Source organism: Rhamphochromis longiceps, linkage group LG8, assembly GCF_057381845.1.
Source record: "Rhamphochromis longiceps isolate RC_006_pf linkage group LG8, R_longiceps_female_GT1.1, whole genome shotgun sequence".
Lineage (NCBI taxonomy): Eukaryota > Metazoa > Chordata > Actinopteri > Cichliformes > Cichlidae > Rhamphochromis > Rhamphochromis longiceps.
In genome coordinates, this window is record NC_140564.1 from 14503716 (window position 1) to 14518919 (window position 15204).

At 45.5% G+C, this 15204-nt stretch overlaps 1 protein-coding gene across 1 annotated transcript; it reads left to right on the forward strand.

Moving 5' to 3' along the window:
• The first annotated feature begins 926 nt into the window (after positions 1-926).
• Positions 927-14937, forward strand: ercc4 (excision repair cross-complementation group 4). Its single transcript, XM_085415886.1, has 10 exons — positions 927-1230; positions 2793-2973; positions 9624-9819; positions 9931-10138; positions 10704-10884; positions 10996-11127; positions 11243-11347; positions 12611-13277; positions 13369-13481; positions 13596-14937. Exons 1-10 carry the CDS (start codon positions 1054-1056, stop codon positions 14333-14335), a joined length of 2700 nt encoding a protein of 899 aa, XP_085272012.1. The 5' UTR covers positions 927-1053; the 3' UTR covers positions 14336-14937.
• Positions 14938-15204: the final 267 nt, after the last annotated feature.

Sequence of the window (15204 nt, forward strand, 5' to 3'; positions counted from 1 at the left end):
ACTCATCCTTTACTTACCAACACCATTAATACCATCCTTTAGTGAACGTGGGTTTTAATTAGTGCTTAGTTAATGTTTGCAACAGCTCTTTATCGTTCATTTATTCAAAATCTGAATATTGGAAGATATTCTGTTTCCTGATGGAAAAGACAGAGAGTTAACAAACATGTAAGTTTTCTGCTTAAGCTTATAAATAACTTAACCTTATCATTAATCAAATACAACAGAACAGAGGAGAAAGAAAGAAAAGACCTGCAGAGATAATTCACAACAACTCCCTCGGAGTAGGTACATCGCAGCGTGAAAATCAAGGTGGCTAAATTAAAGCCTGAAGTCTCACAGGTATAAATGAGTATGTCTCCCTGAGTATAGCGGTGGTTGGCTTAGTATTATCATGTGGGCAAAGATCCTTTTTGGTCCCCTCTGCCTTCTCCTTAACAGAGACATGAGAGCTGGCACAACAGAGCTTTTTAAAGCCCATCCACCAGGTTTTGTTATGTAAGCACATTGCAGCTCTGTGTATGTTAGTCGATTACAGGAATAATCAACCGCCAAATGCATTACAACTGCCACTAAAACAGCAATTGGTGATGACCAACACAAAAAAGCCAGACATTTTTTGCTTTATGTAGACTAATAAATAAGTTTAAATCTATGTGCTACATGTGCCAAACATCATGATATGTTTACCGAGAGCGAGAGAGAGTTATCCCTATAAAAACTTGCATTTAGACATGTAAATACTTTTGTGCAAATTGGTACTTAACTCTAAATCACACTGAGAGTCTCTCTGAACGGTCATCACTGCCTTTTTTATTGCATCACATTATCCTGATGATACCTGCTATAAACCTCCCTTTCACTAGATGGCGCTCTTGCCCGTAAACGTCACGCTTGCACTGACGTTTGTTTCCGCCTCACCGGAAATGCTGCTTCAAAACACTTCAATGGCTGTCTTGCAGTGACTTCGACCGCTTTGGGCAAATAGTTAGCTCTGAAAGTCGGGGATAATTTACTTACCTCCGCGCTTTGGGGACATTTTTAAGCTCAGACATGGCGGGGCCGCTGCTGGAGTTTGAGACCGAGATGTTCCTGAGTCTCTTCGGCAGTGACGGGCTGCTAGTAACGGCTGAAGGCTTGGGGATAGACCGAATCCTACTGCAGTTCTTGCGGGTTTACTCGGAACCGGGCAGCCTGGTTCTTCTGCTCAACACAACCACACCAGAACAGGTTAGGAGAGGCTGGATTAGCTAGAGGCACAGCTCATATGATTATCTCACACTTTACCCGGTGCGAGGTGATGTGCCCCAGCAAACTGACTTAACAGTGCCTTAACATAAACCATACATTTAAAAAAAAAAATAAAAAGAAAGAAAGTGTTAGAAGTTAGAATTTGGAAGGGGCCACTTTTTTTGTCCATAGACATGGTGGCTAAAATAGATGAAGATAAAAGAGATGTGCACCTGCTAACAATTTTGGCGCCATCTCGGTTTCATACATTATTTCAGATGAAATTGTTGATACATTTTTTGATATATAAAGAATTTATTATAGTTTATTATTTTCATCTGAAAGTTGTTATAGAATCCCCTCTGTGATGGAGCTCGTCTAAGAAAGATAATTTTAATAACAGTAACGTTAACTGCATGAGGAAGTCAGTAGTATCGTGCATGAGGACAGCGAGAAAGCAGTGAGATGTGAAAACCCCGTCTTTTTTATTGCAATGGTGATGGACAGATTGACAGATGAAGTCAGGCTGGAGTGTCTTTGGACATACGACATTACGATCTGTAGTGGGAGCAGGTGGAAGAAAGTCTGGAGAGGAGATGAAGTAAAGACAGAATATATGTGTGTGAATGAGAGGGAGACGGGTGTAGCAATGACGCTGCAAGGATTAGAGGTAGTGAATGTGGATGACTTTGAATACCTGGGGTTGACCATTTAAAGCAACTGATGGTGAAGCAGAGAGTGTCAGGGTGATTTGTGACAGAAGGATAACCGCAGGAGTGTCAGGGAGGGTATGCAAGGTGGTAGTCAGACCTGCTATGATTTGTGGTTTGGAGATGGGGCACTGACAAGAACACAGGAGGCCGAGCTAGAGGTGGCAGAGATGAAGATGCTCTGATTTTTATTGGGAGTGATGAAGATGGACAGGTTTCGAAATGAGTACTTCAGCAGTTTGGGTTAGAAATTTAGAAGGGAAAGGTTGAAAGAGTTTGGACATGTGCAGAGGAGTGGTTATACTGGACAAAAGATGTTGAATATAGAGCTGGAGGCAGGAGGAAAAGACGAAGACGTCAGAGGAGGTTCATGGGTGTAGTGAAGGAGGACATGGAGAGGGCTTGCGTGACAGGAGAATGTTGGGGATAGGGTGAGATGGAGGCACATGATCCTCCCGAAAAGGAACAGCTGAAACAGGAAGTATTGCATTTTAAAACACACAATTACAAAGTGGTTCAGTTGGTATAAAACCACACATTAAAGATAGAAGTGTAAATGTCCTTACATCAGTTACTACATAAACACTTGCATACACACATTAGAAGAACAGGAGCCAAAAATAATGGGTGAAAGACTAAGGAATAATTATTCTGTAAAAAACTTATTCAGCCAACCTGACAGGCTGAGGACTACAACCTCAGAAGCGTGATCGCCTCATTATTAAAATAAGAGTTAGAAGACCCTTTTCAGATAATCAGAGAGGCTGACCGCTGAGCTTTACCTCATGTTTGTGTGGAACATAGCGTACAGCTTTAACCAAAAGCTTGCTTCTTTTCATCCTGTCTTCTCAGGAATATTTCACAGAGCAGCTGCGAGTGGAGGGTGTGACCCACCTGCCCAGGACGGTGACCACTGATGTCCAGAGCACTGAGCGTTACAATGTTTACACCGAGGGAGGGGTGCTGTTTGTCACCAGCAGAATCCTGGTGGTGGACTTCCTCACGGACCGCATCCCTGCTCATCTAATAACAGGTCAGACTTGTACATAGCTAAATTCATATGAGAACATTTTATTCAGAATCAGAATCAGAATACTTTATTGATCCCTGGGGGAAATTATTTTTTGTTACAGTGCTCCATTTTAAACCAACATTAAGACAAGACAGACAATACGCTAACTAAGAATAGTACAATATATACATATATAAACATACATACATACATAAGTCACTTATAAATAAATAGTTGGAAAAGAAACATGTGTAGCTGTAGCAGCAAACAGTGTGTTAAGTGGATGCGTTGTACAGGGAGATGGCCACAGGCAGGAATGATTTCCTGTGTCGTTCAGTGGTGCTTTTCGGTAATCTCAGTCTCTCACTGAACGAGCTCCTGTGACTGACCAGCATGTCATGGAGTGGGTGGGAGGTGTTATCCAACATTGTCTTTATCTTGGACAGCATCCGCCTCTCCGACACCACCTTGAGGGAGTCCAGCTCCATCCCCACAACATTGCTGGCCTTACGGATCAGTTTATTAAGTCTGTTGGCATCTGCGACCCTCAGCCTGCTCCCCCAGCATGCAACAGCATAGAGGATCGCACTGGCCACAACAGACTCATAGAAAATCCTGAGCATTTTCTGGCAGATGTTGAAGGACCTCAGTCGCCTCAAAAAATAGAGACGACTCTGGCCCTTCCTGTAAAGTGCTGTGGTGTTTTTAGCCCAGTCCAGTTTATTGTCAATGTGTACTCCAAGGTATTTATAGTCCTCCACAATGTCAACACTGACCCCCTGGATTGAAACAGGGGTCAAGTGTTTCCTGGTCTTCCTGAAGTCCACGATCAGTTCCTTGGTCTTTGCCACGTTGAGCTGCAGATGATTCTGCTCACACCACGTGACAAAGGAGTCGACCACAGCCCGGTACTCTGTCTCATCATCCCTGCTGATGCATCCAACCACCGCAGAGTCATCAGAAAACTTCTGAAGATGGCAGGTCTCTGTGCAGTGGCTGAAGTCTGTGGTGTAGAGGGTGAAGAGGAAGGGGGAGAGGACAGTCCCCTGTGGTGCCCCTGTGTTGCTAATCACCTTGTCAGACACACACTGTGGGAGACGTACATATTGTGGTCTTCCTGTCAGGTAATCAACAATCCAGGACACCAGAGAAGCATCCACCTGCATCGCTGCTAACTTATCACCCAGGAGGGTCGGCCTGATGGTGTTGAAAGCACTGGAAAAGTCAAAAAACATGACCCTCACAGTGCTCGCCGGCTGGTCCAGATGGGTGTAGACACGATTGAGCAGGTAGATGATGGCGTCCTCAGTTCCGAGACGAGGCTGATAAGCGAACTGAAGGGGATCCAGATGTGGTCTTACTATGGGTCGCAGCTGGTCCAGGATGAGCCTTTCCAGGGTCTTCATGATGTGGGAGGTCAGTGCCACGGGCCTGTAATCCTGGGGGCCACTGGGACGAGGCGTCTTTGGTACAGGGACGAGGCATGATGTCTTCCACATCACCGGGACCCTCTGCAGACTCAGACTCAGCATAAACAGTTTATGAAAGACTCCACACAGCTGGGGGGCACAGGCCTTGAGGACAAGGGGACTCACTCCGTCTGGTCCAGCAGACTTGCCTGAGTGAAGTCTCCTCATTTGTATCTCAACCTGGTATTGAGTGAAGGTGATGGGTGGGGGAGGGGTGTCAGGAATCTCACAGGAGGCAACATGTGAAGAGAGAGGCTGGCACAGTGGTGTGGCTCTGGATTCCAGGCTGACTACAGGTGAGGTTGTGGGGGTGGGAGCAGACACTGTGGTGTCGAATCTATTGAAAAACAGATTCAACTCGTCGGCTCTATTCTCACCTCCCTCAGCTCCCCTGCTGTTGGTTGGCCTGAATCCAGTGATGGTCTTCATGCCCCTCCACACCTCTCTCATGCTGTTCTGCTGGAGTTTCCACTCCAGCTTCCTCCTGTAATTGTCCTTAGCCTCTCTGATCTTGTCCTTTAGTAACACCTGGATCTTCCTCACCTCCTCTTTGTTGCCCCCTCTGAAAGCCCTCTTCTTGTTGTTGAGGAGGGCTTTGATGTCCTTAGTCACCCACGGCTTGTTATTTGGGTAACAATGAACAGTCTGAGCTGGAACAATGGAGTCGGTGCAGAAAGTTATGTAGCCTGTGATACACTCAGTAAGCCCATTGATGTCCTCGGCGTGAGGCTCACAGAGTGTTTCCCAGTCGGTCACCTCGAAACAGCCCTGTAGTTCCGCTATTGCCTCCTCTGACCACCTCCTAACAGTCCTGGTGGTCACAGGTTCCCTCCTCACAATTGGCACATAGCGGGGGGTGAGGTGAATCAGGTTATGATCTGACCTACCAAGTGGGGGGAGGGAGGAGGAGCTGTATGCATCCTTGACGTTAGCATACAGTAAGTCTAAAGTTTTCTCTCCCCTGGTGGGACAGTCCACATATTGTTTGAATGTTGGTAGTGTATTGTCCAGTGATACATGGTTGAAGTCACCCGAGATCACAATAAAGGCACTCGGGTGCTGAGTCTGTAGCCGAGCTATGGCAGAGTGGATAGTGTCACATGCAGCTGTGGGGTTAGCAGAGGGGGGAACATAGACAGCCACCAAGATGACGTGAGAGAATTCCCTGGGTAAATAATACGGCCTGAGTCCAACAGCACACAGTTCAGTGTCCGGGCAACAAATCCTTTCTTTGATTGTTATGTTGGCAGGGTTACACCACCGGTTGTTAACTAAAACAGCAATTCACAGCCGTATTTATCACTAGCAGTCCAAATTGGATTGCAATACTTGTTTGAGTACTTGTAGTTGCAACATATGGTTATGCATTTGAGTTATCAGTAAAATTCAGTGGCAGCATGTTGACTGAATGACATATAGTTAAACTAAACTCCTTCATGCAAAGGTTAGTCACTCCTAACAGCTAACTTTGGCCTTTCCCATGTAATGTTTTCTTGCATGCTGCTTTGTTACTTCGCAGCTGTTGCAGTCTTATGAGTTTCATGATGTCATTCAGCTCATTTGAGTTTCTTGCACTATTGTGGACTGCATTTGGCAACTGTAGTCTTGGTTCTGCTCCGCAGAGTCACTCTGAGCAGGTAGAGAATAGGCTGCAGTCTAAGGCTGGGAAGTTGGAGTCCATTCACAGGATGTGGAAGTTGGTGGACAGACAGCTGATGTCGTTATTGTGACGCAGTGTATTATTGTTATACTGTCAAGTATTTATAGTATTATTTCTTAACTGCTGAAAAAGTTTGAAAACATGCTCTGGCATACACATCCACCTCTTACTACTGCCACAGTTACAATCAATTTCTGTGGGAAAATAATAAGAGAAATATTTTATTTATCTCTATGTGGGTAAGTTATTGTGTTACAGTGCCACAAATATGACAAAAACAACTTATCTCCAAAAAATAAATATGGCTCTTAAAGGGAAAAAAAATTACACTTAAAAATGAGTGCAGTTAAAGCGAACAGCTTAATCAGAAATCGAAATGTGATACAGTAAGGAGATTAAACAGGTGTTGTGGTTTAAGTAGATAAAGATTTTCTGTATCTGTCTTTATGGCAGATGTTAGAGAACGCCTTCATCTACATCCGCATTTCACTATATCTACAGTCACTAGGATGACCTCTGTGTGAGCTAAAGGAGGAATCCAAACAGTGTTTTGATCTAAACTGGATTCAGACAACAACAACGATGTTGTTTGAATGATATGGATGCACTCCAGCAATGGATGACATCACTTTTCTATCACAACTTGTGCAGTCCCTTCACGTTTCTTCTTACCTGTCAGAGTCTCTACCTAAACCAGTGGTTCCCAAACTTTTTTTGCTGGGCCCCCCTTTGTTTTACAAGAAAAATGTTCAATGAGATGAATTGCAGAATGGCAGATAGAGACAAAATACTGTTACTGTTAATCTGACTATCTTCAGGTTTTACACGCTTACATAGACACAAGCCCGGAGGAGCGAACAAAATCTACCGCCTTGCCAGCAGCCGCCATCGAGCAACACAGGATATTGGCCAGGTCAAACACATCAAGGATGCCAACCATCAAACCCTCCGCGACCCGCCCGCCATCCTCAATCGCTGGAGCGAGTATTTCTCCGATATCTGCAACGTGGAGTTCCCTCACCAGCCAATCCACAGTGCCCCGCCCGTCCCAGGACCTGTCCCGCCAATCACCATCAAGGCAGTGGAAACAGCCGTTAAAAATATGAAGAATGGCAAAGCGACCGGACCAGACGACATACCAGCCGAAGTCTGGAAGCTGCTCGGGCGCCAAGGCGCCTTAGTCCTCGCCAGCCTGTTCAATAGCATCATCAGAGACGGGACCGTCCCAGCAGCCTGGTCAACCAGCATAACGGTGCCCATCTGGAAAGGGAAAGGCGATGTGGCTGAATGCTCTAACTACCGCCCGATCCGACTCCTAAGCCATACCATGAAGGTTTTCGAACGGATCATCGACGCCAGGATGCGAGAAATCGTCAACTTAACGCCCAACCAATGTGGCTTCATCAGGGGGCGTGGCACGACGGACGCCATCCATGCTGCCCGCCTGCTTTTGGAGAAGCACCGAGAGAAGTCCAAGACCATCCACATGGCCTTCCTCGACTTGGAAAAGGCATTTGACCGTGTCCCACACTCATCTGGCACTCCCTGCGATCACATGGAGTTCCTGAAGCCTACGTCAACTGGACAAAGCTCCTCTACCGACAAGTCACCAGCGTGGTCAGAAGCCCAGTGGGAACATCGCCGCCCTTTAACATCAATGTGGGCGTCCATCAAGGCTCGGCACTCTCCCCGCTGCTCTTCATCCTTTGCATGGACACTGCGACGGCGGATCTCCAGTCACCCCATCCCTGGACACTTCTCTACGCCGACGATGTCTTCCTGGCCGATGAATCGCGAATAGAACCGCAATACCAAACGCAGCAGTGGAAGACTCGCCTAGCTGACTTCGGCCTGAGGCTCAACACCAACAAGACCGAATACTTAGAGGCTGGCCCCCAGACCGACGGCACGATCAGCGTCGATGGAGAAGATCTGGCGAAAGTACCTCATTTCAAATACCTCGGATCGATGATCAGCAATGACGGCGATATCCTACTAGATGTACGAGCCAGGATCAACGCAGCGTGGATGAAATGGCGCCAAGTCACCGGCGTCCTGTGTGACCGAAGAATGCCCAATCGCCTCAAGTCAAAGATCTACAAGAGTGTAGTGCGCCCCGTCGCCCTCTATGGATCCGAGTGCTGGCCAGCCACCGCAAAGCACGAACAAGCCCTTCACACGATGGAAATGCGGATGCTGTGATGGTGCCTAGGCCTGACACGATGGGACCACGTCATGAACACCGACATTAGAAAGAGGATGGGAATCGCGCCAATCACAGATAAGATGCAAGAAGCGAGGCTGCGGTGGTACGGACATGTGGTACGGAGCGATGAGAACTCAGTGGTGAGAACAGCACTGCGGCTCAGCCCCCAAGGACGTCGACCTAGAGGCAGACCAAAGCGGAGATGGATGGACCGAATCAAGGACGACGTGAAGAAGATCGAAGCCGATCTGACCGACGCCCTTGACCGACCCAAGTGGAGACGACTTTGCAGAAAAGCGGACCCTGCAACCGAGCGGGAAAAACGCTAGGAGGAAGACATAGACACAAGCAGTTGCTGTCCCTCCATTTAGAAAGGCAGAGGCGTCACGGTGTAATTATTTTATGTGTTGTTGTTTTTTTCCCTGTGTAATAATATTCAACATTGCTGTCAATACATTTTTCAAAAAATGCCTCTCTGTGCAAAATGGGTTTAAAAACATAAACAACTGTGGGGAAACAAATCGTGGCAGGATCAGCCTGATATTATTTGTATCCCGCTGTAACTTTACTGTATAAAGAGCTAACATCTCCAAAATGTCTGGAGTAGTTAGTCATTACAAGAAGTGTTTGTGAACTAAAAATCAAGAATATGGGATACTGTTTGTCGGTGATTTGGAGAGCCCAGCGCTTGCTCCTGATGCAAGGGAAGCTAATTCTGTCGCAGAGATCTACCTCGGCACTTGTGCAGGTGAAGCCAAAGGGAAGATATGCTTCACCATGTTTTCTAGTATTTGGCTTGGAATGAAGTTTGTTTGGAAACATATTTGGCGATGCTTCATCTCCTGCTTTGCGTTTGTGTGGGAACCCCGTCAAAAACCTGTCAATGATGTTAGCATTCTTTTTTTTTTTTTTTTTTTCTTTTCATACCGCGCCCCCCCCCTGCAATGGCCCAGCATATCCAGGAAGTGAGAGCGGTAACAGCTCAATGCAATCCTGCTTAAAGTGCATCTAACTACACAGTCATTCAGCTCCCTCCCCCTCTGGTGAACCACTCATTTGCTGGAACAGCTCCAGCACTGAAACACTGTTGTTTGCTCTGTAGCTGCTCCAGGATTACAGGCCTCACTCAGTAGAACAGTCAGCTCCATTAGTTGGTCTGTGAAGAAAACCAACTTGGAAAACTTGACTTTAGCCATTTCAGTTTTGCATAAACCACAATGAGCACGAAAAATCAAACTTATCAGGTGACAAAGTCACAAAAAATCAAACAACTAACAGCCAGCTGATATATTATTCAGGCTCTACCTTCACTGTCTATTTGTTCCGCTCCCTTTAGGCATTCTGGTTTATCGTGCCCATAAAATCATTGAGTCATGCCAGGAGGCCTTCATCCTGCGACTGTTCAGACAAAAGAATAAGACAGGCTTCATTAAGGCCTTCACTGACAAGGCCACGGCTTTCTCCTCGGGCTTCTGCCAAGTGGAGCGTGTAATGAGAAACCTCTTTGTCAAGAAGCTCTACTTGTGGCCCAGGTACTGTCAAACTACTTCACTGTAGATGTTTTGTCTTGTGTATTTTGTTGTTGTAGTAACATTTATAATACTTCTTTTACTACTTTCTTTTTTTTTAACCTTTGCACTCAGGTTTCAAGCATCAGTGAACACAGCGCTGGACAGGCACAAACCAGAAGTGGTGGAGCTTCACGTGTCCTTAACTCCAGCTATGAGGGCCATCCAGAGCTCCATCCTGGACATCATGACCGCCTGTTTAAAGGAGCTGAAACGCTACAACCCCACTCTAGAGGCTGAGGACCTCTCACTGGAGAACACGCTGGGGAATTCTTTTGAAAAGGTTTCACAGTGTGTTACTAACATATACGACACATTTAAGCTGCCTTGACAAATTTTACCTCAGTGCGTGAAAACATTTTTGATTAAACTATTAAAGGAGGATTTTTTTGTTTTTTAAGAAGGCTTATGGTAATTGGACCGAGAAAAAAGCAGGTTGAGATGAGCCTCTTTAATTTGCATGTTAAATGTTATTACAGCGTTTATGAGAACCCAGTTTCTAAAAGAAAATTCAGGACACTGCAAAATGATTTGTAATCCATCTAAACCCTCTTAAATTTAAATTGAAAATAGTACAAATACAGTATGATCCCACAACTAATTAGGTCAATTGGCAACAGGTCAGTGGCATGATTGGATATGGAAAGAGCATCCGAGCGAGGCCGTGAGAGGTGAAGATGTTCACTGTTCTGTGAGGAACTGCGAGTTCTTTTATAATGAATGGTGCCGCGTGTGATGCTGAATAAGCTGGAGCACATCTGTGTGACTTCTCCTGCTAGAAGAGTTAGAAAAATACACCTCTGATTGTAGGTGAGTTCAATTGTATGCTTTGCCGTACTCCCATTCAGACTATCCGTCACTATCTGGACCCCTTGTGGCATCAGCTGGGAGCAAAGACCAAAGCACTGGTTCAGGATCTGAAGGTGCTGAGAGTCCTCCTGCTCTACCTAACCCAGTACGACTGCGTCACCTTCCTCAATCTCCTTGAGTCGTTGCACTCCAGCCAAAAGATCTTTGGCTCTAATTCGGGTAAACTACATTTATTTGACTGCCCTTAAATGCCAGATTGGAGGCCATTAAGAGTTTAAAATGTCTAAATTAATTGTAATTCTTTGCATTCAACCTCGCTCTTACCATCAGGTTGGCTCTTCCTGGACTCCAGTACATCCATGTTTGTGAACGCCAGGAGCAGAGTCTACCGTATTCCCGAGAGCAAAAAGAAACTTAAAGTGGGAGCAGAGGCAGAGAAACAGAAGCCATCCTCTGCCTCAGGTAACTGTGTAGTTGGCCAATCTCTGATACGGTGATATCAGAGTAGATATCCACAGAACTTGTCTGTGTATTCATGTTGGCATGACTAACTGCTCTGTCTGTGTGTGGGTTTCAGAGGTGAAGCGGGAGCTGGTGCTGGAGAGGAGCCCAAAGTGGGAGGCTCTGACTGAGGTCCTGGAGGAGATTGAGAGGGAGAACAAGAGCTCTCAGCATGAGCCAGGTTAGATCTCAGTGATGTTCAACTGTTACAATGTCATCATGAATGAGTCTGAAAATGATTTTCTATAATACGATCTGATTTTTATAAGTCATTTGTAAAGATCTAAAGATTTGTAAATTTTAGCTCACAGTTAAACTCCTCATTTGAAATCTAGACTGCCAAAAAAAGCAACACTTTGGAAACACATCAAAGCTCAATGGGGCAAAAAAATCATGCTCGAAATCTATACTGATACAGATTGGCTAATATGTTAAGAATGAAAGGATGCCATCGTTTGATGGAAATGTAAATTATCAGCCTACAGAGGGCTGAATTCAAACAAACCCTGAAAATCAAATGATGTTGCAGGCTAATGCAACTCAAAATAGTACTCAATAGTTTATATTGCCTCCACTTGCCAGTGGACCTGCCAATTCTGGTATTCTATGGCAAGTGCCAGGCAGTGACACGGAGCCCACTAAAGGGTGCCCTTAAGCTACATTTCGTAGCTCTGGCAGTTCTCCTCCTGTTTCTCCTTGCACAAAGGAGCAGATAATGGTCCTGCTGATGGGTTAAGGACCTTCTACGGCCCTGTCCAGCTCTCCTCCAGTAAGACTCCTGGAATCTCTTCCATGATCTTGAAACTGATTAACAACCCCCTCTGCTAATAAACTGAGCAGATCAATATCCCGGAAGTATAACTCACTCAGTGCTATATTAAAAAGTGTTCCTCTTATTTTTATTTATTTATTTATTTTTAGCAGCAAGAAAAGCATGAGCCACAGCTGGCATTTTACAAAGTCATCCTCGGGGTGGGCTGATTTGTCCTGCTTCACTGTGTTGTTGCTTTGAAGCTGCACAGTACTTGACAGTACACCTGTACACACTGAGGAAAAGTAGTCCACCAGAATTTGGGTCAATTGCAGAATATAGAGTAGGCCTCTTTATCCCCCGTGGACCCCCTGGCTTTCGAAGCAGGAAAATCTTTGGCCCCCGTGTTAGGATTCTGTGTGAGCTCACTTTAGGTGCACCAGTTCACGGCCTAAATATGCTGTCTTGGTGGCGTGGAAAGCACCTGTCAATATCCATATCTGTCATGTTATTTGTTATTTTATTATTACTTTAAATCAAAAAAGCTTCTCTTTTCATTGTCAATTTACATTAAAGTAGTTTTTAGTCTTTCAGGAGAATATTTTTTCCAAGTCCTTACATTTTTACATTACAATCTGACAATCTCTCTGTAAAGATCTATCTTTCTCTAACTGCCTTATGTTCCTCCCTCAGGTCGAGTCCTGATTTGTGCCAGTGACGACCGGACCTGTGCTCAGCTGCAGCAGTACATCAAGCACGGCTCCGACTGGCTGCTCAACCGGCTCTACCACCGCACGATTGGGAAACGGGACTCTGCTGCACTGGGCGCCTTAGAACTGGATTTGGAAAAAAAGGGAAAGGGTCCGGTCAGAAAAGGAACAAAGGGAAAGCAACCTGCGCAGAAAAAAAATGCAAAGACGACAAAAGGCAAAAGCAGACCGTCCTTGACTCTGACCCAGATGGTGGGGAAGGAGGAGACAGGCGAAGCGGCAGTCATGGGCAGCAGCGGAGATGAGGATGAACTGACGGATGAAGACGGAGGCGAGGAAGAGCAGCTCAAGCTAGACTTGCCATCAGATGCTTATTACGGCGTCCTGAAGGAACCGCTGACTGTCATTCACCCGCTGAAAGGCTGCACCGATCCCCACAGCTTGACCCGGGTTCTCCATGAGGTGGAGCCCAGCTTTGTGGTGCTTTATGATGCCGAGCTGAGTTTTGTGCGCCAGCTTGAGATCTACAAAGCTAACCGGCCTGGAAAGCAACTTAGGGTGTACTTCCTCATCTATGGTGGCTCGACCGAAGAACAGAAGTACCTGACAGCTCTGTCTAAGGAAAAGAAGGCTTTTGAACACCTCATCAGGTCAGAGCTGTTTCTCTTCCGTTAGCCACGTTAGGTGTATTTTGTTGAGGGTCATTTGCTCACCATTTCTTGTATTTGTGTTCTTGTTTAGGGAAAAAGCTACTATGGTGATCCCAGAGGAGAGAGAAGGGCGAGAAGACACCAACCTAGACCTTGCTAGGAATCTAGATCCCGCCAATGCCACCACCAACACCCGCAAAGCAGGCAAGTCTCTGTTGTTATGCATTTTTGATTTTTCTCTCCTTTGTGTGCTAAATCGTCTTCACTATGCATTGGACCAGTTTGTGTTTTTATATCCGTTTTCTGTCCAATAACCAGGTGGCCAGGAGCAGCCCACAGAGCCCTCACGAGTCATTGTGGACATGCGCGAGTTCCGGAGTGAGCTGCCATCCTTGCTCCACCGTCGCGGACTGGACATCGAGCCGGTCACCCTTGAAGTTGGCGACTACATTCTGACGCCGGACGCATGTGTCGAGCGCAAAAGCGTCAGCGACCTGATCGGCTCGCTTCAGAGCGGCCGCCTCTACACCCAGTGCCTCTCGATGACCCGCTACTACAAGAAACCTGTGCTGCTCATCGAGTTTGACCCAGCTAAGCCATTTTCCCTAACGGCCCGCTCGGATTTCCGTCACGAGATTTCATCAAATGATGTTTCTTCAAAGCTCACCTTGCTTACGTTACACTTCCCCCGGCTACGTATACTGTGGTGCCCCTCCCCGCACGCCACAGCCGAGCTCTTCCTGGAACTAAAGCGAGGCCAGCCCGAACCTGACGCCGCAGCAGCTCAGGCGGTAACGGCCGAGTCAGACACTGTGGCTGAATCGGCAGACCTCTACAATCCCGGACCTTATGACTTCCTGATGAAAATGCCTGGGGTCAACACAAAAAACTACAGGGCTCTTATAAAAAACGCAGACAGCTTGGCCGACTTAGCCAAAATCAGCCAGGACAAGTTAGGGGAAATACTCGGAAACGCTAACAATGCCAAACTGCTGTACGAGTTCCTGCATAATGTAGTTAATGTCCCTGTGCCCATACAGAAGACCAAACAGACATGACGAGCAGACTATATGGATATAGGAAGATTTTGCCACTGTGATTAAATTATTGCAGTAAGAGTATTTGACATATTCGGATACAAAATCAACTTTTTAAAAAATGCAGATGTTACGTTTAGATACACAGTTTTTGTAAAACTGTGACTTTTATCGTTTTTCTGTTTTTATATTGTCGAAGAATAAAATCTGTCTTTTTATAATTAATAAAAAAAACTGTTATTTAACTTTTAAAAAAAATAAAATGCACTTAATTTATTTTAAGCAAACCTTTAACGTGATTTTTTTCTTCCTTTGAGAGGAATGATAGAGTGAATTGTTAGTAATAACATACTGTTACAGTGGGGGATGCTCTTATTTAATACAGCAAACATTTATTTAAAATGATATCAGTATATGTACAAGTAACCCCTCTATGCTAAATGCTGTTGGCTCTGTGTCATGTGAGTGATCAGAACTCGGGGACATGACTCTTTGAGCACAGATGCCCCACCCAATAGTTTATACACTTTCTGCTTGTGAGGGGCAGGAATCAGAATAAAGCTGGTTTTCCACGACAATGGGGCCATTCTAAATCATGTACAGTGATAATTATCTTGTGCCCATGACTTGTTTATTAAAAAAATATCACAATGTGCACTTCAGATCTGATTTCAGCTCTTCACAGTGCAGGTCTACACTGTGGAAAGTTATGCAACATATTCAAAACATACCAAAGGACTAAAGTCACGTTTTATGTTTGTTTCTTTTTCTTTTTGTTCGTTTTGCTCTTGTTGACATAGGTTTCCATTACGTATCCATTATATTGCAATCGTCTGTACTTTGAAGGAGAAATTCCGGTTTTTAAGGAGTGACCGTGCTGCCCAGTGAAG